This window comes from Aptenodytes patagonicus, chromosome 1 (assembly GCF_965638725.1).
Source record: "Aptenodytes patagonicus chromosome 1, bAptPat1.pri.cur, whole genome shotgun sequence".
NCBI lineage: Eukaryota > Metazoa > Chordata > Aves > Sphenisciformes > Spheniscidae > Aptenodytes > Aptenodytes patagonicus.
This window is the reverse complement of record NC_134949.1, coordinates 160519076-160543823: the sequence shown is the minus strand read 5'-3', so window position 1 is coordinate 160543823 and position 24748 is coordinate 160519076. Positions and strand designations below refer to the sequence as shown.

Here is a 24748-nt window from a genome sequence, read left to right as displayed (position 1 = left end):
AAGAGGTTCCCCCAACTCTCTTGTAGAAGCCAGGCCAGGACTTCCCCACAGGAGCTTAGATAGCAGTTCATTACAGTAAACAATTATATTAAGTAATGAGCTACATTTAACTTAGAAATTGAGTAATAGTTGTTCTGCCCACTCATGTCAGCACAAACGAGTTGCTCACACCCTGTCTGTTAATCAACAGAAGGCAAGCCTGGCACAGGGTATCTCATCTGATCCCAAAACAGGATTACTAAGAGCGCTGATTTCCTGTACATGTGCTGAACAAGGAGTTGCCTTGCTATAAGTCTTACCTTGTGAGGTTGCGTAAGCTTGTCCACTAGCAATTATTGTTTTTATAAAGGAAATTATCTGAGGAATATTGTCAGTCACTCTCATATATACTGTAGGAGGAAGGACCTTAAACAAAAACAGAGTAACATCTCAATAGCCTATATGAAACACACTGCTGGCAAGTCCCTTCACTCTAAGAAACAAATTTTAAAGAACATTCTCCTCAATTTTATCTTTCAAAAAAAAAAAAAAAAGTTGCAAGTATCATAAAAAGGTCATAAGCAGCATTTAAGATAATACACACACACACACACAAAAAAAAGAGGGGTGGCAAAAAAAATCCACTGATTTTTCCCAGTGGCTTACTCCCTGCTTCTGACAAGTATTCTGGACAAGAAGCAAAGACACCTGAAGTCAATGAAAGAATATTTGATGTTTCATATGCTTTAAATCAGGATATTTCTGTGTTATAGTAAATATGTATTATCAGTGAACCAAGGCTCTACTGCATGGCGGGGGGGGGGGGGGGGGGGAATCTGTGTTCCTAAAGAAATTTAACTTGTTCATTCCAAATCTAGAGTTTGCTTCTCCCCCCATTCTTTACCCAAAAGGTGTGCAATATCTTCCCAGAAGAATGAAAAAGTAGATCAGTACTCAGTTTCCAAGCAACACTGTCATACAAGTAATCAATTTATTTTTTCAGATCAAACTGTCAAAATCAGATTCCTTACCAAAATAATGGCTTTAAAATACTCCTAAATTTAGAAGCTCAAGTATCTGTACCTTTAAGGCAGCCATATCTTGTTTAAAGTCTTCTTCATAAATACGAGCAAGAGCTACTGGCGAAATATTCATCTGAAAAAGAGAGAAGCAGATTAGTAAACCATAAATCAAAGTAATAATATAAAATATTGCAATCTTTTATCAGACAGTTAATAGCTAATTGGAAGACTTAACGAGCCCCCAAGGTAAAGAGTCAGAAAGGCTTATTAATCCAACATTCATGGGGAAGAGATGCAAGTTATAAATAACTTAAAAGTAATATTTCATTTATGCTTCTGAATTGCCAAAAGATTAATACGTATCTTTTGGGAGAAAGCAACCAAAGATTGAAATAACAAACTCCTTCCCTCCCTCATTATTTTCCTCTTGAGAGGGTCTTCCATTTCCAGTGACAAGATATACTACAGAACACGGGACGTGAAATTCATTCAACTTATTGGCAGGGGACACCAATACCACCTACATGTCAGAAAGACAGATCAGAGACTTGCAGGATGAGACAGGATATTAATTTTCAGTGATTAAGAAAAATAAGCTATTTCAGCTGATCATGGTTACTCATATATCTCAGTACAATCAGAGGAAATGAACCGAAAGTCAGTCCCACGCTTTGCCGAGTGCGGCACTTCTCAAGCACCTTCTCCGCGTTTCTCATTCACAGGGTGACGGACAGGAACAGGGATCCTCGCAGAAGTAACGAGAAAGTGCAACCCGAAAGGAAAGAGACAACTTGCATGTGACAAGATACTTGTTCTCAAATATTCAGAAGAGGCCAGGGCTTGAAAGATGCATGACGGCAAAACCTGTCCTAGCAAGCAAAAACATGATATCAAAGTTTTTCGAATGAGAGCTTTTATATATTCTCTGAGGAGAACCTACTGGGGAGAAGACAACATACTGTCAGTCTCTCCAGCTTGCAGATAACCGAATCATTAACAAAATAAAACTAGTTTCATCACTTCCAATTCATTACTGGAGCATCTTTAAGGGGTCTGATTTTCGGAGCGCAGGTGGGTACTACTATTTGGACAAGCTCCTGGACAAGGCAGGAGTTCTGGTGAAGACAGACCAGATGCTCATCCAGCAATTAAACGAGGAAGATGCTCACCACTGAGAAACAAAGGCATGTTCTGCCTACAGACCAGAGAGAGTGCTCTTCCAGACCCCAGCGATGGGACTCATCTCCCTAGACAGCTCAACTGCTTCTTTGATCAACAGAGAAACAAAGGTGCCTATAGGAGGAAGATGGTGAAATTCCTCCCGTCCAGACGGATGTTCAAAACACAAAGAGACTCATCTCTCTCTCAAAGGACCACTGAGGGCATGCAGCACGCTCATCATAGACTAGATGCCCAACTTTCAGGTTTCCTCTAGATGAATCCCACCAAAGGATGGAGAACAAGCTTAGGCATGTTGATCCTACCACTGTAATGCTTCAGGTACAGAGGTCCCAACAACAAAATCAGGCTACTCAGGTAGAGGCCTTGGCCATCCAAACAAAATGTGCAGAGCAGAGCAGGCATTTCAAAAAGTCACCAAAAAAAGCCATGAAAAGATTACTTCATAGAACCAAAGAATGCAGTAAATGAACACAAATTCTTTTAAAACATCATGTGATTTACCCCTCCTCAAACATAAAATCTCCATAATGTTCTGACAGTAAGGAAAAATTTTAAAATGCACACATATAGATTTTAAAATGCCTGGGGGTTTTGTTTGGTTTTTTTGGCGTTTTTTTCTTTTTGGTTCCGGGGTTTTTTTTTTTCTTTTAAGATGGTCTACTGCCTTAGAAAACTGCAAGTAAATGGGAACACACATGTATTTCTACAGGAGTGGTGTGCTAGTATTCATTTGAATGCAGTGCCCTATATTTAACTGCAATAGTAACTGTTTACTTAAAGATTAAATAAAAGTGACAGCTGTCAAATTCTCTGGATCCAAGAAACTAGCTTAAAGCTTGCAACTGCAATTTGGTCCAACATATTCATTTATGATCCAGAAGACATGAGTTACGGATTCTAAAAACAAAACAAAAAATTCAAAATGCAGAATAAAACACAGAATACACTCTTGGCATTTCAGGGTCCAAAAAGCATTTCAGGGAAAAAAAAAAAAAAAGAAAATAATTGGAATAATCATTCACCAAGCTCAGCTGGTAAAAAAGGTCTGATTAAAATTCAGCTGAGAACCACTTATAGGCCCAGTCTTATCAAGACTTACCCCTACTCTCAATGTCAACTTTCATGTAGGTGACAAACTTGGACAAGACTGATAAAGCTTTCCAAGGCGCTGACGTTGCAGCTAGATGGTGCTCGGCACCTTTCAGGAACCACCCTCAGCCTCGCGTGTGGTAATGCTATATATACTACCTTTAACCATCAACGGCACACAATGCTTCTCCAGAACACAGCCAGAAGCCTACTGGCTGCTAAGTTTTGGGTTGCTTTTGAGATAAGACACTCTCCAACTGTGCTGAGGATTCATCCTGGCTTTTTGCTCCCCGCTGGCCAGGGGACGAGGGCAGGAGGACCCCAGCCGCAGGTGCCGTAACGCAGCCCTCCCTGCCTCTCCCCCTCACACAACTCTGCACCCACTTACCTCCACGCAGCTCTCGATGCCCAGCCCTCCAGACTCCCAGCCCCATTACAGCCATGCTAGGGGACCAGAAATCCCCACATTTATTATCTACTAATTAAAACAAACAAAACTCAGCAAAAAAACCCAAACCCAGGTTAATTTTCCTATGTAAGCAGCTGTAGAAAATACCAAAAGTTTGGGTCAAAGACCGCAGCAAACACCTACCTCATTGGCTCTTTTTATTATCTTGTCATCTATGTCTGTGATCCCCATCACCATGACAACTTCAATTCCAAAAAACCTAGTCATTATCCTTCGAATTATATCAAACCTAACATAGGAGCTGGAAGAGAAAAAACATGAGCTTTTAAACATGCAGTAGTAAGAATAAACTTTTAAACAAAAATAACCAACAGCACTAACAGCCACAGGGACAACCTAAATACCTCAACACTTGCAATGAAAAGGCCTTCAGTGCATCAAGTGCTTTTCCAAAACCAGTTACCACCTGCACAAAAGTCAAGCAAATTTCCCTTGAACTGGCCTACCCTCTTCTGGCATTAGTGACACATTACATCAAATTTTCTGAGTGTTTTCTTTTGTTGCATCTCCTTATTCAAGCACCGAAGTGCGTTGGAAGCTACATGTGAGTCAGGAGACTCCCTCAAAGCGAACAGTACGAAATAAGACACACAGATCAGATATTCTTGAAATACATCCCTCAGGCTTTGTATATTCTAACAGGTTTTCAAAAGCTACAGGGCAGAAGAACAGGGAGAAATAAAATGGAGTTCAAATGAACTTTGCTTAAGGTTGAGTAACTACAGCTACCAGCCACCAATAAACTATTCCATTCACACACCACCACAGATCTTTTCTGATAGCAAAGAGCAGTTGCTGCGTGGGTTATTTTGTTTTATTTACACTCGAGAATAAATTCTCAAAATTATTCAGGCTCTTTGTCACAAAACGGAGTATTTAATGCTGATGGATTGATGTACCTACAAGCTGTACAGGGCTGTGGCAGCCCCTTCTGCCGCTCACAGACTCTCCACTTGTAATTCTCAAAACACGCTTTGACTGAGTAAAACCCAATTATTAGGTGAGATATTAGAAGGTGACTAGAGGCTCTGGGTCTGCCCTGCAAGGTGATGAGAATCCTCATCAATCCTCCTGCGCTGGCTTTGGAGAAAACAGAGCCTGAAAGGAGACTCGCAGACCTACAGGTTCTCATTTCACCCGCAGCACCGCACCAGCTGCAACTCCCGGGGCTGTCAGGGCAAAGAACTGTAAGCAAATACTGGAAACGGATTTGCATCCTTCCCCTTAGCTGCAGGAACCAGGTGGCATTAAGGTTCAGATTTATGGATGTGTAGTATCTTGATGAAGAAAAATACTTGTTGTTGTTGTTGTTTGCACTATTATGACCATGTTGAAAAAGGGGTTTTGAAAGCCTTGCTGCCAGGGAGAGAGTTTTTAAATGAATACCAGCTCACTGGGAGTAAGGTTCATCTAATGTGGTGACACGATTCCATAAGAATATTAAATCGGTCTTTGGACCCTGTTCAGAGGAACAGTACCAGCATCAAAAGCTTGATATTAGATTTAACAGCCCTGCAGGCGTAGTTCCCAGACCAGACACAAATTTCACACTGTGCCCTCTCCTCTGATCTTCCAACTGAACTGATGGAAGAAACACCGCAAGAGCCAGAGCAGATCTCCTGACACCTCAGAAAGCAGGGTCCTTACCACTTCAGGACTGAAAAGAAAAAAGACAGTCAAGATTGGGGGGGTGGCAGAGCAGGCACAAGGGACTGAATGAAATCTCCTCTCGTGCTTGGTTTTACTCTTATTTCCAAGTACTCAGCCAGGAACCTGGATGCCAACCAGGCTGCAGCTTACACCAGCACAACCAAGGCCGGTCTCGGAACGGAGGGAAAAGATGGCATTATCTGCCCATCTGATTTTTTTCTTTATATAGAATGAGTTTTGGATGTTGTATTGAGGCATACAGAGCACCTGTTTTGAAGACTGGAAGCACAACATACTACAGAAAGTTGGATTATTTAGAGAAATAAGAAATCCTTGTGGAGGGGAAGGAGGAGGGGAGAAAAATAATAATGCAATTATTTTCAAATTCTTCTCAAGGATCTCAAGCTCATTTCCATTATTCGTTTCTGCATTATTACCTGCCACATTTGTTGTGCTTGCCACAAGTCAAACGTAAGAAGGAGGGAAAAAAGGAATTCTAGTGATAAGAGAACATGTTGCAAGAGTACAACGAAACGATGGCATTTTACAAGAGCGGCATGGTAGCAACACCCATCACTCCATTTGACTTCATGCTCTTTCCCAGTCCATCTCCTGGCCTGTACACCCCCGTCAACAGCATGCATTTCAGCTGTGCCTACCAAAGCCCTACAGCTGGATCTAGCTACTGGGAAAAAATACACATCTTTTAAAAAAAAAAAAAAAAAAAAAAAAAAAATCAAGAGTGCTCCACTATCCTGAACAAATCAGCTGAGCAACAGGATGTCAACACGGACACGTGCAAGACCATAGACACTCGGAAGGAACAGCCAACTCCTCACATGCTGGAGGGTTGATCAGAAAAGAGAGAGAAAGGTCTTCAGTGCAGGCATCTTGCCGCACAACAGCGCTACAGGAACAACACGTGAAGGCGCTAAAGAGACAGCAGACAGAGTATAACACAGCTTCTTTTCTGCATGATACACCGCTCCAAAGGCAACATTCGGCCCTAACTATTCTTTCTTAAATCAGCAAGTGAAGAGGTCAAACCCAGCTGGCACAGATGTATGGCAAACCTCCACATCAGGAAAGCTTGAAATTGTTAGTTTAGACGTAGGATAAGAAGAGACGGGTAAGAGATCAGGCAGAGTGAGCAAGGCATTCCTACTCCCTCCTTCAATCAAAAGGGCCTGAAGGCAGGAGAACAAGAACCACTGACAAAAACAGACATTCAAAAGCCACAGAGAGCTGCAAGACCAAAAGGTGAAACTCTCCACCTCTGTAAACCTTGTGCTCTAAATCCACTATGCCCATTAGGACGGGGGTACTTCTGCAATTCCCTCCCCCCCGTTAACACCACGTCAGGGAAGACAGACCCTACCGTACTAGAGAACCTTGACTGAGCGATGAAGAAAAGAAATTTATTAGCATCTTTCTATACAGTTGCTGTCAAGTGATGATTTTAAATTGTAATTATTTCAAGGTAAACTGTAACATAGCCTGTATGACAATAACTGTAGATTTAAACACACAAATTGCTATGACTTTTTTTTTTTTTTAAATATTAAAGTTCCCCTGAAGGTAGTAAGTAGAAACAAAACGATTCAAGATACGGTCTTCTTGATTTTTAGATCACCAGTAAAAAGCAAGTTTAGTTCTCTGCTAAGACCGGACAAAAGCAAGGAGGAAAGAGACACCACCACATACACACAACAGTATAGCAGCGTTTAAGGTGAGGTTGCCAACAGTATTTTCACATGATTGGTATTTTAAAACTTCCCTTTTACAGAAAGAAGGCACAGTTGTGCAGTACTGCGACAGCTCAACATTGAGCAAAATTCAACACAAGTTTCTGAATGAAGTTGAGACAGGACCAGAAGCTGTGAAATGCCCTACATTAAAAGGGAATTACTCAAATACACAGCGTCTGATCTTCATACAAATGGCAATTATTTGAGAAACCCCTGCTCTTCCAAGGAGCCCAATGCACCTTGTTCTTTTAAGAATTAGGAGACAGGAGCTCGAGCAGCTGAGCTGCTGCAGCTCCCCTCAGCTTCACAGGAACCTGCAGGCACCCTGCATGTCTTCTCATCAGGTGCATTTTAACACAACTGGCAGCAGCCTTCTCTGGTGTATTTAAAGTATTTTTTCAAAATTACTTATAATGAAGCTGGTTTATTATTGTAATTATCCAAATGACCTATGGAAAAAATGCTGTGCTGTTTTGTTTTTGGTTGTTTTTTTTTTTTTTTAAACACAGTAAACCACTGAACTGTTACCATGCAAAAAGGCCTTTAAGCTACCTGGGCTTTCCGACATTTAAGAACAGATACTTTTATCTGTTAACCTTAAAAGCATCTTTTTAATAGTCAACCCCGAACTGCTTTTCCTTGGTGCTGACACAGCACCCGAACTCAATTCGAGGCAGAACTATCGTTTCACACGGACAAGGGGCCCTGCTCCAGGATCCCAACTCCTCTGCACAAGACGTCACGTTGTGCCGATATGGTTTGAAATAACTCACCCTGCCTAGCAAAAAAGTGCGCGTTCTTCATACTTTTCACCCCACAATTGTCTCTTTCTGGACGAGCTGCACCAACAGTCCCTTCCGCGCTTCCTGGGGGTGGGGGGGGAACCCAAAGAGGAATTTGCCCTTTGCACGGAACAGACCCCAGCGGGGTCCGTCACCGGACACGGGGTCTGTCACCCGGACACGCACTGCCCGCTACTGCGGTTCCCACCCGCGCCGTGCCCACGCAGGACGGGACATTCCTCCCCCCGGTCCCCCGCGACTGGAGACAGCCGCGACTCACCAGGCGTGCCCGAGGTGTGCTCGGTCGTACACCGTCGGCCCGCAGCTGTACCTGCGGAGAGGGGAGGCAAACCGCACCCGTCACCCCCAGCACGGCCGGCGGGCGCGGCCCCGCGGCCCGGCCCCCCCGGCAGCCCCGCGCCCGCCCGCCGCGCCGCCAGGCGCTACCAGGTCGCCACTCCTTCCGTGGCCAATACGAGCGGCTCCTTGCTCCGGCTCCGGCTGTTGTAAGCCACGATCCCGCTGTCCCGCCCCGCCGGCGGCACCCACTCCCGCCGCCGCGCCGCGCTGCAACACCGCCCCGCCGCCGCCGCCTTCACCCCGCTGGGGCCGGGGCCGGGGCCGGCGCCGGGGCCGCACCGCCGGGCCGCCGCCGCCGCTGCTCCGCGCAGCATGGCCACAGCCCCCGGCCGTGAGCGGGCGGGCGGGCGGGGAGCCTGCGGCTCCGCCTCTCCGCGGAGAGGGGGCGAGGGGAGCGGGCACAACCCGCCGCGCCTGTCGCCGTGACACCCGCGCCGCCTGTGCCGGGAAACAGCAGTCGAGCGGGGTAGCTACCGCCGGAGCGGCAGGAAGAGGAGGGGCCTGCGGCCGGGGGGAGCGGCCGGGCTGCCGCCGCCACCTCTTGTCGGGCGCGGGGTCGCTTCTACAGCTGCTGCCTCCCGCGGCGGCCCGGCCCGGCCCGGCCCGGCCCGGCCCTTCCTCGGAGCGGCCCCGCGGTGAGTCCGGCGGGCTGGGGTGCGGCTGGGGAGCCTGGGGCTGCGGGGCTGCGGCCGCCGGCTGCGCTCCGCTCGGTGCGGGCTTGGGTCGGGCGGTGCCCTGCTTGAGCTCGACCGAAATAGCGCGTACCCAGCCTTGTGCTTCGGTATAACTGCACCAGCGCGCCGTTTCTTCTTAACGAGGTTTTTAGTGGGGGTGTTTGTAGGAAGTCTGTGGTAATTTAACAAAACTACCTCTGCTGGGTCAAGTCAATTTGGTCAAACGGGGGTGAATCTATTTTACGGTGCCTTGCAGGTCAGGGGAACGGCAGGCAGCCTGTTAGCCTCTGAAAGAAAAACGTGGTGTGACATTCCCAAGCTGGACTTAATAAATCAGAGTCTCAAAAAACACTTCTGCACCCCCCGTACTCCCACATACCTGCGTAAAGTGCGACCCGACCTGGATATTTTCGAAAATGACATGAACTGCTGCTAGGTGCTCAGTGAGGTGCCCTGTGCGTGAGCCAGCCGATCGTCAAGGTCCGCTTCCTTTCCAGTGTCAGGGCAAGCAAAGGACGTGTGTTTTCTGATGATGCTTCTCTCGTCTCATTGTGGATTTTTTTTTCTTTCTTTCAGAGCATACCAAGGACACGGAGCTTAACTGGCTGCAGTGCCTTGATCCACTTTGGAAATTACGAGCTACTTAACTAGAGTGAATAACAGTATAATGGAACAGACATAAGGGTGCCGAAGGCTTTTGTAACGAGCATCTTGTTTCTAAAAGTAACTATGAGCAGGTACCAAGGAAACAAGTGAGAACTCTACAAGCATATATAATATTTTCCCCGCTACTCTCCCAGCTTCCGACCAGACGATTTCCTCAGCTGAACACTTTGGGGTTGGTTCCCCCCCCCCCCCCATTTTTTTTACCCTCCCTCGGTAGATTGCTCTACCATTAAATTCCCCGGCCTCTGCGAACCCACATCAACTCCAGCCTTTGGCAAGGCATGCCGCGGATTTTCTGCCATTTTTAGGAAGCCTCCTCTTGGCACGTGTTGAAGTTGAGGCCTATTGGCTCCAGTTGCGGCCACCCTTGCTCCGGTATGAGAAGAGAGTGAACCGTCGGTTCCAGCGCATGCTGTTTGCCCCGCTCCCGGCTGTCTTTCTCTATAGGAGCCTCTAAGCAGGCTGTTCAGAGCGGAGCCTTTTCAGGTCTCCCCGACCACTGCACTACTCGCCGGCTAAAGCAGCGTCTTGTTGGCCTCTGGGAGGAAGGTAATATCGCACCCTTTCTTGACTGGACACTGCAGGGAACAGGTCTGCCTGTGGTGAACTGCCTCACAGAAGTCCTTGTGTTGTTTCCTCTTCGATCTGCCAGGGACAGGTTTGATAGATTTTTCTCATATGTAATATGATCATTTAAAATCACTGCTTTTACGTAATAATAGGTTGCGGTCTACATCTTGCTTCGTTTTAGTATCAGATACAAAGCCCTAGCAGTGACAAATGTTTCCTTTTTTTCTTAATATGCACTTTCCACAATGTTTTTCATTTAACAATCTTAACTTTTTGATCAAATAAGAAACCTATTTTATGGGCTTGCTAATTTGAGACTAGCTAGGATGAAACTGAAGATACCATCCAACAACCTTTGTAAATGTTTGCTTTCTGTGTTTCTCGGGAAGCTTCACAAGCCAATTAGTTCAGTTTCCATAGCGAGCCGGTTTTGATGTCTTTGCTGTTCAGCACAGATCCTGTTAAGAGTTGTCATTAACTCAGTCTTCTTTGTTCCGTACGGTCCCAAGCACTTTGACAGAGTCCAAATCAATACTAAGTAAAAACGGATGGTTTTTAGCCTTAATTCCAGGTTTAGCTATCACAGATGAAACTGCTAACAGATCAGGAGAATGCAGGAGCTTTGTCTTTCCCTGGTGGTTTCAGAAGGCATAGTGCCTGTGCTATCCGTGCTGGCTTTTAGCATTTAGTCCAGAAACCTCTATGTCCTGCTATAAAACATTATTTTCTGAGAGTAGGAAAGGCCATGTTTATTAAATGCCTGAAATAAACAGGTAACATCATTCATGCCTGAGATTTGTTTTAAAGCAGTAGAATAAATTCAATGGAACGGTGGAAAGCATTCTACAAGCACTGAAGTACCAAAAGAATATAATTGCAAATGAAAAGCAGTACTAATCCCAATGGATTAGAACCATAAAATATGTATTTTAGAAATACTAACATTCTCGGAAACAATTGGTCTATGGCTGTAAGCACACCTCTTACTTACGCCACCTATAACTGCCTCCCTTCCCGATACCCTTATTCCTGGCCTGGGACATGTGGAATGAGACGATGCTCGTCTACCAGAGGCAGAGTAGTGGCAAGGGATCTTCTGCCTCCATCAGGAGATTCATCTTTGCTTCCACCTGGAGTAGAAGATGCCTTTAGAGGTTGCCAGCAGCTGGAGCCAGGGTACACCCGATCGATAGCAGGCCTGGGCCTGCTGTACTCCTGTTACTCCTGTATGCTCTGCTGAATAGCTAGTAGGAGATGCGGCCTGCAGAGTGGTGAATCTCTTGGTCCAAATCCCACTGAGGTGTGGCTATCTGAGCTGCAGGTAAACTGTTGTTTCAAGGGGGCACTCATGTATTTAATACTGTCAGGTCATCTTCTCACGTTCTTCTTAGGAGCCGTTAAGGCTAAAACTTCCTTTTTTTAAATAAAACCTGAAACTCTAAGGTAAAGAGGTGACTCCTGAACGCCATAGAACGGGTTTATATATTTTCTGTCCCTTTATCTGCATATGCAAGAAGACAATGTTTCACCTCTGGGCTTGATCGAAAGGGAGAATCTGCTAGAAGCACAGCTGGGTGTTCTCTCCACCAGCAGCTCTGCAAAACTTCTGGGGTGCGCAGGGAGGATCTTTGGGGGTTCTGGATCACCTGGCTCCTCCTATATTTTCCAGTTTCCCGTCCCAGGACTACCTACAAGATTTGTCCCCAAGAGGTAAGATCAGTGGGCAAATCCCACAGCATATTTTGTATCATAAGTAAATAAACCAAAATTAAGCTAAAAATTCATTTTTCCTTTCTATTTATTAGTAGGAGATACATGCTTTGTAAGGTTTTACAGTTTACCCCGTATTGCTAAAGATGCTGCATTTTTCTTCTAAAAAATTAAACCACACCGTCTTAGAATTGTTGACAGAGGAGAAAACACAACAAATGCAGCCTATCAAGAGCACGTTTCCAGTATCCATGGCCCTTCTTCTCAGACTCACAGTTTATAGAAACAAGCCTGCGGGTTGGTATGAATTCGGCCAGGGGTCGGATTGGTGTCTTTGTCAGGGGTTTCCAGCTGTTGAGGTGCATCTCTCTTGAAGTCATTGTGGGAATATGGAGCCCGTGGAATAAGCTCCCTGTGATCTGTGCTGACTCCACGTTGGCACAACTTGGAGGTACTTCTGCCTTGGCCCTGTACTGCAATGCACAGTTACTAGTTCCAGTCAGAATTTTTTGCTCACCTTTAATGCTAGTGCTGTTTAAGCTCACTAGGTGCAGCAGGTGCAAGAAAGAGATGGCAGCCGCCAGAAAACACACGTGAAAAGAGGCAGTGAGTGCAACAGTCTCAGAGCAAGCAGAGGAAGAGATGAGGAGCTGTAACGTCCAGTGAAATATACCCATTTTCTTAAGCAGGACTTGACTTAAAAAAAAAAAAAAAAAAAAGAAGAGACAAAAAGTTTAGAATGGCAGGCCTACGTTCAGTAAGTGTTTGGGAAGTTCGTGAAGCTCTTGAGCCTTTACTGGGAAGCAGAAAAAGGACCAACTCGGCTAGATTTGTTTTCCAGATTTTAGAATCCATTAATCCCGCATCATTTGCTGACACGAACAGGTATTTCTGGCCCAAATATCTGCAAATGGTGTACACTGTCCAGTGCACAGACAACGCGTATTGCATGAAAGCGTGAGCTATGACTTGTCTGCTGGTCTTCGTACTTGCAAACCTCAGCTCTGCTCATCTTGCATGTTAACCTTTTGCAGTTTTGTTTCAAAACCTTCAACCATAAGCAAAATTAAGAGACTTGTAAAATTCTGTTGTTATCACCCAGGTAAGTATGGATTTAGCCTCATAAAGCGTAAACAGACAAACAAGCAAAAAAACCCCCATATGTAACGGTAGAAGAGCGGGATTAAGCTATTAAATGGTGAAAACCAGCAATTCATTAGAAGGAATAACTCTCATGATTCGTCTGTACCTATAAAGTACAATGACTAATGATCAGAAGACACTGTATTTTCTAATAAATAGAGACACAGCTGTAGTAATTACACAGTATTTCATATAGCAATATTCAACTAAGGCAGAGAAAGAGAAAGGAGGCAGCCAGAATTCCTTATACCGGCTATCCTCACATATTCAGTATCTGCATTTGTGGAACATGTTTGGAGGTTTGGGATTTTGTGTTCCTCATATTAAGAATTCTGAACTTTATCTTGATGAGATACCGTAACCATAATGACTGTAATAACCATAATTACTGGAATATTTATCTGTTATATGAAGGATATGTTATATAATATTATATATACATAATATATATGTTACACAGTAGTCGCCTGAGTTGTTGATCTGGGTTATAGGTTCCCTTGATTCCCACTGCTGAGTTTAGATCTTTAGTAAGGTAACAGCCTCAAGAAACTTTAAAAACCCAGAGATTTGGGTTTCTAAACAGGAAAGATTTCTTGTAATCAGAGCGAAGGGGCTTGGAAGCAGAAGGAGGAGAGTTAGATACTTTATCCTCCTGTGAAGTATAGAAAATAGGAAAAAATTAAGCCCACAAGTCTCCTCCTTCTCTGACACATGACAATCATTCCCTAAGCTTCTGCTTGTGAGTCCTCCACCAGAGTAAGAAACAGGCCCCTAACACAAGAGAACTGAAACTCCATTCAAAATCTCCCATCTCTCACCTGCTGCAGTTCAGAGGCAAGAGGCCAAAGTAAAACGAAAGCAGAGGAGGAGGAGGAAAAGCAGCAGAGATGGGCAATGGGTGTCAGCTCCACATCTTCCAAAACTTTCCAACCTGGAGATGTACACATATACCTGATTCCCACCCACCCCGGCTTCCTAAAGATAGCTAACGTGCTGCTGAGCGGGGTGCAGAGAATAGGTATTTCTGGGTACAGGTATATTTGATTACAGCACTACACAAAGCACCAAGAATCATCTTTGGGAACTGTGAAAGGGGACCTTCAAAGTGTATACCAAATGCATTCTCGGGTGAGCTCAGTCCCATCCTTTCTGCAGGACTTGTGCAAAGTCCGATGATGGTTTTTTTCTGTCACTCTTCTGGCAACATATGAGAGGCTAACAGAGGAAGATCTAGTAGACAGCACTTTTAAGAGGCAGATGATACCAAGCTCTCTACCTCAGCGCATCCAAGCCTATCAATACTTTTGAGCAAATTACTGAAGCCTAGCAGGCCACAACTATACTTGAGAGTTGTACCTTTCTAATTTTTTTTTTTCCTATGAGGAGGAGGGACAGAAATTCTTCTTTAGCAAATTAGCAGGTACTTTTACAAACTGGTATCTTATTTGTACGTGTAGCTAATACTGTGTGTCTAGAATGGTGGTTAACTTTTTTGCAAGAATGACTCTTTTTGGGACTCATGGATTCTTTTCAGATGTCTTGCCTCTACTGAGTCATAATTATTGGCTTGGGTTCTTATACTAGCCAGGGGACTGCTAACTACCTTTAATTGCTGAGAGTGGCTCAGCTTCTTCAAGGCAAGGGTGAAACAGGCTGTAACTACCAAGGCGGTGCCAACAATTTAGAATAGGTGTTCCCAGGCGAGTGCTGCCATTACACAACTCCCTCACGATGCCACTGTAAACACAGTGCCACAGAGCATACAGGTCCAGAAACACTGGCTTGGAGCGCTGCCTAGATGCCGTAGTACTCATCATTTACATACTTAAGATCTCAGGTTTTCGAGGTTTACATCAGCAAGTACAGCAACTCACGGAAACAGAAAATGAGGGGAAGAAAACAACGGAGAACTTACAGGTATCTTCGAGCAACTGCCCTCTGAAATCTGCCCGAAGGAGTGGGGCAGGGTCAGTTCAAAACGGGCTTAGTCTACGCTATGGAAGATCGGCTCCACTCCTCAGAAGTACTTCAGTGCTTGGCTCCCACTGGAGCGATCGGTAAATAGCTGCCTGTGCTCCCCTGAAAACCCCACTCTGGGCGTTCAGGTACCAAGTTGATGACAGCAGCAGAAATATTTATACGGGGTTAAGACGCTGAGAGGTCCTTAGGCCGTCGCTCCCTCCATTCCCTACAAGAAGCAGCAGAACATCCGTGCCTCAATAAACAACGACTGTACCAGCAAGTCTGAGCGTTTAGAAACGATGAGTCAGTCTCCCCTAAATTAGGGGATTGCCAGTGACGTTTTTAAAAAAATACAAGAGGCAGAAAGCGTGCGTTGTTTTGCTTCGCCGGAGCCGGGGTAGGTTTTCCAGGGCCGCCTTCCCCGCTCCTCGCTACCCGACCCCCGCCGATCCTGGCGGGGCCGGGTGGCTGCGGCTCCGGGGACTTCCGGAGAGGAAATGTCAGGTAAACACGAGCGCATCTCCCTAACGAGGGACGAGACAAAATCGCCGGCCCTAGCAACGGCGCTTCACCCCGCCGGGCCGGAGCCCGCCCTGCGCGGCCCCGCGGGCGGGGCTGGGCCGCCACCGCCTCCCCTCAGCGCCTCCCCTCAGCGCCCGCCCCGCCTCCCGCCGCCGTCGTGAGGGAGCGCGGCGCGGGAGAACCGGAGCCCCGCCGCCTGAGGGGGGAGCGGGGCGGGCGGCGGGCAGGGCTGGCCGTCGCCGGGAGAGGAGGGCTTTCCCGGCCCTATCGCCGCTCGGCGACCCGCCGCGGGAAGGGCGGGGGGCAAGGATGGGTTTGGCAGCCCCGGGGGGCTCGGAGGAGCCCGGGGAGGAAGGAGGGTCTGATCTCCCCGCGCCCACCAGAGCGGCGCGTTACTGGCCGGCCCGCGGCGGGGCGGCTGCTGGGCACGGACGGCCGCGGCGGCAACTTCAGAAAGCAAAGGCAGGCTGCCCCCGGCGAGCCCCAGCCCCGGGAAAGGTGACCGACAGCGGGATCCTTCCTCACGGCCCCCGGACCACCCTGGCGGGGAGAACTTGAGCGGCACGGGGCTGTACCGGGCGCCCCTTCTCCTCCTCCTCACCGGAGGTGCTCAGAGCCCTCTCCGCCGGGCGCCCAGGAGGAGCGGGGGCAGCCCACCGCCGGGCTACTCCATAACGCAGCCCCAAGCGCCCCCCGGGGCGCTCCCTCCCGCTCCGACAACACCCGTCAACCCTTCCCTCGCCGCAGCCTGCTGCGCGGGGGAAGGGGGGTCGCGGCAAGCCCGCCCGCCAGCGCGCATGCGCCGGCACTCGGGGGCCGCTGGGAAACGTAGTCGAATCCCGTCCGTAACGGGCGGCTCCATTTTCTCCTGGCGCTGCGGGGAGTGCGCATGCGCGCCCCCGCCTCCCTCCCCTCCCCCCGCACGTTACCGCCCCTTCTGCCGCGGCCGGTATCCCGGGCAGCGTTGTCGCCGCGGCGCCCTCCCTCCCGCCTAGCGAGGATTGGCTGAGCGAGCTGCGGGGCGGGACACGAGGGAAGAGGTGATTGGCTGGGGCGGGTGTCACCCGCCGCGGCGATGATTGATGCGGCTGCCCGCTGAGGAGGGAGGCAGCGTTTCTCCTCAGCGTCCGGCGCCGCGCCGGGTACAGCCCTGCCCCCAAAGCGGGGTGGCGGCGCAGCCACCGCCGTGGCGTCGCACGGTCCCCAGTGCCCCCCTCTCCCCGTCCCTCCCAGGAGAGCCCTCGGAGCCGCTCCTTTCTGGGGTGAGCGCGGCCTCCGCCACCAGCTCGCAGGCGGCGACAGACTCCTCCAAAGTCCGTGCCCCACCGCAAAAGCATCCAACTTGCCCCGCTCGCAAGCTCCGCCGGCCCGCCGGCCCCGCGCCGCGCACTCTCCCCTCCGCCTCCCCGCGGGCCGCTCTCCTCGCAGCGTCCGCGCAACTTCACCGGAGCCTCCGCCTTCCCACACACGCCCCCCCCCCCCCCCCCGCCCATCCGCGGGGGCTTCCTCCCTACGCCGGCACCGAGCCGCCCACCCTCTCGCTACGACCGCATCCCTGCCGCCTTCCCTCCCCAAACGTGAGTAAGGGGAGGAGGGACGATGAATATGCAGAGGAGCGCTCGCCCCGCCGCGGTTCCGGGAGGGGGAGGGGGAGAGAGTGTGTGCGCGGTGAGTGTGCCTCTGTGTGTGTGTGTGTGTGTGTGTGTGTGTGTATACAGCGCTGGGAGGGGTGCGCATGCGCCGTGCGTGGCGGGGCTGAATGTTTCCCAAGTGTTTGAAACTGGTATTTGGGTTTTCCACGTTGGATCAAGTGCGGCGTATAGGAGCGAGGAGGCTGCGTTAATATCACCGGGGAGCAGCGGCGGCGGTGAGGAGAGCGGGGAAGGGGGGAGCGGAGGAGAAGCGGAGCAGAGCGGCGTTGGCGCATGCAGAGGGGCTGCCGCTGCTTCTGACAGACACTTTGCAGAGCACATTTTGTTTCCAGATTGTTTCGGAGGAGCTGGTTTGAGCCCCCCTCCTTTCTCCTCCTCCTCCCCCCCCCCCCCCCTCACACACACACACAAATCCCTCCGATTGTTCCTACCACCTCCTTCGTGAATTACCCACAACGACAGCCATTCAATCAGCTGCTGCTGGCTGTAGGGGACTAGCGGAGGGTGTGTGTGTCTCTCTCTCTCCCTCTGTTTCACACAAGAGGAGTCAGATGTAGCTTCTCTCGGTTTTTTGGGGGAGCTACAGAGAGAGGTGGGCAGGGAGTGAGCCGTTCATCGGGGTTACCGTCTTTGGAGGGAGCAGCACTTGCTCTCACGCAGACAGAGAGAGAGAGGTGTGGGGAAGGATATTTTTTTTTCTTTGCCGGATGAAAATGTTGAGTCCTGCAAACGGAGACCAGCTTCACCTAGTGAACTATGTGGAGGATTATCTGGACTCCATCGAGTCTATGCCCTTCGATCTGCAGAGAAATGTCTCCTTGATGAGGGAAATTGACGCCAAATATCAAGGTAAGTGCTTTCTATATATGTGTGTGTGTGTGGTATGGGGCTCGGGGGGGGAGGGTGCCTTTCCCTTTCTTCTCTTCAGAGCTGAGCCTCGGCTCCGTTTGCCCCTCTGCACCCCGCAGGGATGGTAGTTTTATTTTTGGGAGGTGAGAGGAGGGAGAAAGCCGGGAGGAGAGATCCGAGGAGAGAGAGGGGCTGATCTGCAGCGTTAGCTCTTGTCATGGGGCGGAACAAAAGGTCTCCAGCTTCTCTTATTAAGCAAGGACTCTGCTTTTCTGTGTAAATTGCTGGCCAAGAAGGCGGGGGCAGGGAAGTGGGGTGTGCGGTGCACAAAGGGGGGCCGTCCCCGGCCGTGGGGCTGAGGTGGAGGGGTTTGGGGGTACAGAAGAAAGTGCTGGGTGGACAGAGAGGGAGAGATTACAGCACAACATTTAGGAATGTACAGTATTCATTATGGCTGTAGTAGGGGAGAGAGGCAGCTAGTGAGGGAGGGAGGGAGGGAAGGAGGGAGGAGAGGGGGGTTAGGCGAGAGCGGGGGGCAGGGTGTGCGTTCTTCTCTCCCTCCTCGGTGGGTTTCGTTTCACCCCGTAAAACAGCCCCGCTCCGTGGGGCGGGGGGCGACGGGACTGGCGTGTGGGGTGTGCGTGGGGGGGGTGATACGGTCGGGTTTACGGATGTGCTGGAGTGCCCCCTCCCTCCCTCCCTCCCTCTCCCCTCCCCGTGCTGCCGGCACTCGGGGCACGCTGTCCCCCATGCCCCACGGGCGGAGGGACGGGGAAGGGAAGGGGAGGCTAGTTTGTGCGGGGCTCGGGGCAGCTTTGTGACTCGCTTGCTGGTGTCCACTCGGGAAGGGGGGAGGGGAGGGCCTTATTCGGTGCCGCCGGCAGCGGTGACAGCCGGGGTGCCGGGCGAGGAGGACCCCCTCTCCCCCGGCGGGCGCGCCGCCCCGCGCCCCCGTGCGCGTGGCCTTAGGGGCGGTCGGCAGCGAGCCCTGCGGTTCCCCCTGCCGCTCGTCGGGCAGCCCGCCAGGGAGCCCGGCGGCTCCCGGGGGAAGGGACCGGGGGAAACTTCCTCGGGAGGCCGTGGCGGCCGCGGGGAGGAGGAGGAGAGGAGAGGGCGGGCAGCGCGCTTCTCGCGCGCTGCGGGCACGCGCCACCATGACCGGCGGGCGCCTCCGCGCTTTGCTGGGGAATCGGCGTCGTTGCGGCTTTTATCGACGCCCCTCGTTAGCATATCGCGGCTCGCCCCGCCCCCGGAGGGGCTGATAGGGGGGAAGCCTCCCCACGGACCGGCCGCGGCCCACCTCCTCCCGCCGATAGGTCCTCGGGCCGGGCTATTCCGCCTTGTGCCCCGCCTCCTCGTGACGTTTCGAGAAGGAACTTTTCCGTGGGGTTGATTTGAATATCTCGGCCTGCCCCGGCCTGTGGGTTCTGATTGGCTGGGGCGGCAGCAGCGGGCAAGCCAACCTTGGGCGTTCGGAGTGTGACTGACGTGCTCTCGGCACGGGGGACTCCGCTCTTCCCGCCTCCCCTTGCTCGTGAATGGCGCGCTGGTGCTGGAGGGGGCGGGCGCAAGCTCGCTCTGCCCGCTGCCATTGGCTGGTTTTTTTTTTTAATTACTATTTTTTACTCTTCTGGTTCTTTCTGGTTCCGATGGGGAACACCGGGCCAGCAGGGGCGGGCTCTCCCCGTCGGCGGCGCTGATAGGCGCGAGGGTGGGCGGGCCGCCGCCCCTCTCCGCCCGGTGTTCCGCCGCCTCCTCCCGCGCCCCTCCTTCCCCGCTTCCTCTGGCCCCCCTGTTACGCTGCGAACCGGGGGGGGGGGGGGGGGGAACGCCGCCGGTTTCCTGCCGGAGAACAATAGCTGCTCCGTCACTTCCGGGGCGTTGCCGCCGCGCTGGTTGCTAGGAGAAGGCGGCCCCCCTGGCCCGGCGGGATGCGGCCGTTTCCTGGCCGGCCGGCGAGGCGCGCGGGGGCTGCCTCACGTTAGGACCGTTAGGGCCCGCCGCGCCGTAATGGCGGCGCCTGGCGCCCTCCCCGGGCCGCGGAGCACGCGGGTTGCCGGTCCTGGCGCGGGGCGGAGCCGCCGGGGCGGGGCGAGCCCAGCTCCGCGGCGGGGGCGGGGGCTCGGGGGCGGCCCCGGAGGCGGCGGGTGGCGCCGCAGAGGGGCGGGGAGGGGGCTGGGCCCGCCCCGGGCCCGGAGAGATGCTCGCGCCCGCGTCCCGTACGCCGTTGCCCCGGCGGCGGCGGCGGCCTCCGCGGGTAGCGCCCAGCCGGCCGGGAGGCGGTGGCGGAGCGCGGACGTCCCGGCGTGGCTTCTGCGCCTCCGCCGTCCCCTCGGGAGCCTCGGCTGCCCTGTGCTGGCCGCCCTGGCGGCGGCGTGGGAGGGGGGGGGCTCCCGGAGCGCGTGGGCACGCAGCCGTTACGGCGGTGTCTCGGCCCCGGCGAGGGCTAGGGAGCTGTTGTGGGAATAAAGCTTTCACAACATCGGGCACCTTTTTTTTTGGTCATTTGAACGGCGTTTGCGATGCTGGGGGTGTGCATTCACAGCTGGTGAACAGTTGCATAACACGCAAATCGCGCAAAACTCTGCTTTCTGGTCTTTCCGTTACAGGACGCCAGGGGAAATTCCAGTTGTCTGGAATTCCTATAACCGCGGCCTCCTTGGGGCGGGCAACTTGAGCGTGCTGGTGTGGGGAACGGTGGTGCAGTCCTCCTCCGAGCTGTAGTGGACAGCTGTCAAGCCGTTTCTTCTAGCTGGTGCACCGCTTGAGCAACGTCTTTTCCCACACTGATGCGAAGCAGCCCTGTCTGTTTGCGAAAAGGCGCATCTCGCGTGGTGTCTTACATACTAAACGTGTGGGTGCCCGAGGACGCGCTCGGCAGGGCTTTGCGGAATTCGGGATCATTGCAGCCAACGATTTCTCCTGCATCATACGGCAGTTTCAGGAGGTGGTGCGGTGCTGTAGTGTTAATGTCTATATGCAGGACTAGAACTGAAGTTTTCGAATATGCCTGACTTAAGTCATTAAGTCACTAATTATTTTGTGGTGTCAAGAGAGAGTGTATTCTTCAGGAAAGATGCCTACGTACCAGATTCAGATGGGTTAAACTGATGACATCAATCAAGTGCCAAAACTTAGAACACAGAACTTCTGCATTTCAGCCATTGAAAATAATTAATGCTGCGTTTTTAGTCTTCCTGAATGCTTAATGTTCTCTACATTTGGGGGTTTTTGGGTGGGTGTTTTGGGGTGGTTTTTGGGTGGGTTTTTTGTGTGTGTGTGGTTTTGGTTTTTTGGCTGGGTTTTTTTTTTTAGTTAGAAAAAGGGCATTTGCTTAAGATAGATAGTTAATAGCATTGAAATACTGATTTTGGTCAGATAGGTTATATTGCAGTACCTGCTGACAGATCGTGCTTAACCGATGTGAGAAGCATAGGCTGCAGCTCTAAAAACTAAAGTAAAACTTGCATAAACTTTCCATGTCTTCACAAGAAATTTGGAATGCGTGTGTTCAAAAAATCTACCCAGGCAAGACAAAGTACAGGATAACTATTAGTTGCATATGTAAATTGCTGTTACCACATTCTCTTATTTAAAAAAAAAAAAGTTTAAAAGAAGTAAGTTCATACTTCTGAAATTCAGAGGCAGTTTTGGTAATGCCATTTGCATGTATAAGATCCTGCTTTCTCTTAGGTGAATTGAGGTTAGATTTTATATGTCAGTATATTTTGCTTCTCTTAAGGCAGAATGTTCTAACCTGTGAGAAAGGGAAAAATCAGAGAAGAAAGGAGATGCAGGAAAAACATTCTGCATGTTTTTGAGGACTTAGTATGGAAATGCTGAGTGTCCTGTATGTTTGAGTTGGTTTGAGTGTCATAGTGAAATTCAAAAACACCTGCTTAAAAATAAGTTTCTAGAACTATTCTTTAAACTTTAAATGCTTTTGTGCAGTGTTCGTTCTTACACACTGTTGGAACAACCCTTGAGGCGCAGTTCAAGATCTACCATATTTTCAATGTTAGCATTTTAAGTCGGCAGCTCTAGCTGCTCCAATTGTTGCATATCATCTTTAACGTTATCTTCTAACTTTTTCGTCTCCTCCTTTGCAGTAGATATTTAATGAAGATTATATTTCTGTGTTTTAAAAAGTAAGCAACAGGTTTTTTACAGAAAGTATAGGGAGGAAATCATCTAGGCATCTTGGACGTTGCAGTCCTAATTCTATAGTCCTAGGGATTTAAGTGGCCTCACGTTTTCAGCAAAAAATAACTCAGAAGTATCGGATGAAACTTGCCATAGCTTAGGGCCTAGCCCCGTGTATTTGGAGCTCTTCTGCATCAGCTGTCAAGTGTGATAGTGATTATTAAGTAACTCAGCACCCGATTTCTACGCTGGTTTGTGCTTGCTTTCCGTCCCACTCTCTTTCTCCCGCTCTCAGTCATTCACTAAAAATATTAATGTTGTTACACAGAAAATGTCCAGGAAGACCATCTATTAATTTCCCCTGTAATTTTACAATTAATTTTGGAACTTTTGACTGTGTGTGTGTATTTGTTCAGTTAGTTAGCTAGTTCTTTTTAATTACTGATAAGTTTAAAGGGAAGAATTGTCAGCATGCATAAAATTATATTTAGTCCATTTTTTTTTTTTTTTCTAAATCGTCATCTGCATTCTCTTCCTGCGGGACCGACTGGAACAAAAGTAATCCACTGGAGTCGTGAGCCCCTTGTCAGATACCAGCTTCAGGGAATCTGTCTTTGATCAGCTTTGCGCGTTACCAAAAGGTGTTGCTGCGTGGAAGGAACGATACGGGAAGGCTTTGTTTCGCCATTCTCCTTGTCAAAAATATTTATAGTTTTTATTTCTTCCTTGCAGAGATTCTGAAGGACCTGGATGATTACTATGAAAAATTTAAACGAGAGACAGATGCCGTGCAGAAGAGAAGAATGTTGCACTGCATACAGAGGGCCTTGATTCGGAGTCAGGAACTGGGGGACGAGAAGATCCAAATCGTCAGTCAGATGGTGGAGCTCGTTGAGAACAGAACCAGGCAAGTGGACAGCCACGTGGAACTGTTTGAGACTTGTCAAGAGACTAATGATACCACTGGCAACAGCGGGAAAGCCAGCCAAGATAAGTCAAAGAACGAGACAATCGCGCAGGCTGAAAAGCCCAACAATAAGAGATCGAGGCGGCAAAGAAATAATGAGAATCGAGAAAATGCTTCAAATAATCACGATCATGATGACCTCACCTCAGGAACTCCAAAGGAGAAGAAAGCAAAAACGTCCAAGAAGAAGAAACGATCCAAGGCTAAAGCAGAGAGGGAAGCTTCTCCCCCAGACCTTCCTATTGACCCAAATGAGCCGACATACTGCTTGTGCAACCAAGTCTCCTATGGAGAAATGATAGGATGCGATAACGATGAGTGCCCCATTGAGTGGTTTCACTTTTCCTGCGTGGGACTCAATCATAAACCAAAGGGCAAATGGTACTGCCCCAAATGTAGAGGAGAAAACGAGAAAACTATGGACAAGGCATTGGAGAAGTCTAAAAAAGAAAGGGCCTACAACAGGTAGTTTGTAGACTTTTTGTAGTGAAGAAAAATAAAACCACCAAACCAGTGTATTTATTGTCAGTGTCACCTTTGTTGAGGTGAAAGGATTGTAAAATGTATATTTTTAAAGGAGGTTTAAAACTGAACCATTCCTGTTATAGGGACGGCAATAAGCAATTTTGTTTTTCATTTGGTAAACTGTAACAAGACTGTGGTCTGTGGACCAATGTATTCCAAAAGTGAAGTTATAAGAGTTTAAACTGAATATTCGGGTGGGTCTTAAAAGGTAAATTAATACTTCCCCCCTCCCCCCCCCCCAGTGCTGGTAGCACTCTACCCATTAAAATTTTGATGACAAATATCTCTGAAATGTAATTTCGTTTTCTTTATTGAAGAATGCTATTCACCTTTTGAGCAAAATTGTTAAATAGTTTAGCCCTCTGGTTGTATCTGAATAAAGCTGCAATACATTACAAATGTAACTTCTCTCAATGACAAGCAGTGCAAGAGCAAACAAAAGGAGGGTAAAATTTGGTTCCTGCTACAAAGTGTCAGTATAACAGTTCAACAGCAAATGTTTAAATAGGCTTAGAGGATTATTTTTAAAAAGAAAAAGTTAATGGTTAAATTTTACACAACAAATATTTTATATGCTGGCCAAGTACCACAAGGGCCATTTTAAAATGATTGAATATGTTTTATATTTAACCAGGAAGTGGTTTAGTAATGAGACTTAACATAAATGAAGCTTTATACTGTCACAGATAGTAGTGTAGCAATCCTTAATTTGTCTAAGTTGTATAAATGTACATTTTTAAGTGGAGTTGCACTTACTGTATTATACTTGGAAATGCAGCCAAATGCCATTGTGTAACCAATGTGCATTTCCTGCTCTATGTATGAAAATTGTACAGCTGTGATATTAAGAAATAAATGAAACAACTTTGACAGTTTGCTGCTTTAGCAATCATGTTTAATGATCATTCATACAGCTTTAAAAAAATTGCCTTTAACCTCAGCAGCTCCAGCAAGCTGCTGCTGGGAAGCCTGAAACTGTTGTAGTGGTAACCAAATTGCAGTTCTGATAATGAATCTTCATAGAACTTACGACCAGCAAGGTCGCAGGAGAGCCGAAATAGCACTTAACTTGCCATCCACCTCT

At 49.2% G+C, this 24748-nt stretch overlaps 2 protein-coding genes and 1 long non-coding RNA gene across 5 annotated transcripts in view; 2 read left to right on the top strand and 1 right to left on the bottom strand.

Moving 5' to 3' along the window:
• Window positions 1-8595, bottom strand: part of CARS2 (cysteinyl-tRNA synthetase 2, mitochondrial) — a 38318-nt gene extending 29723 nt beyond the window's left edge. The window contains exons 1-5 of the mRNA XM_076361011.1: window positions 8369-8595; window positions 8202-8252; window positions 3865-3982; window positions 1063-1134; window positions 300-405 (exon numbers count right to left, since the gene is read on the bottom strand). Of these exons, the coding sequence (XP_076217126.1) occupies window positions 300-405; window positions 1063-1134; window positions 3865-3982; window positions 8202-8252; window positions 8369-8595 (574 nt within the window). The remainder of the gene's footprint in view (window positions 1-299; window positions 406-1062; window positions 1135-3864; window positions 3983-8201; window positions 8253-8368) is intronic.
• Window positions 8596-8813: 218 nt separating this feature from the next.
• LOC143171872 (uncharacterized) lies at window positions 8814-10553 on the top strand. Its single transcript, XR_012997233.1, has 2 exons — window positions 8814-8916; window positions 9532-10553. It is a non-coding gene; the product is annotated as an uncharacterized LOC143171872 (long non-coding RNA).
• Window positions 10554-15493: 4940 nt separating this feature from the next.
• Window positions 15494-24534, top strand: ING1 (inhibitor of growth family member 1). 3 transcript variants are annotated; one of them, XM_076360978.1, is made up of 2 exons: window positions 15494-15510; window positions 22905-24534. In XM_076360978.1, the coding sequence occupies exons 1-2, from the start codon at window positions 15504-15506 to the stop codon at window positions 23606-23608; spliced, it is 711 nt and encodes a 236-aa protein (XP_076217093.1). In that variant the 5' UTR covers window positions 15494-15503; the 3' UTR covers window positions 23609-24534. The 3 variants fall into 3 exon arrangements, with proteins under 3 accessions (XP_076217093.1, XP_076217085.1, XP_076217103.1); XM_076360970.1 differs by lacking the exon at window positions 15494-15510 and adding an exon at window positions 17573-18029; XM_076360988.1 differs by lacking the exon at window positions 15494-15510 and adding an exon at window positions 22738-22813.
• Window positions 24535-24748: the final 214 nt, after the last annotated feature.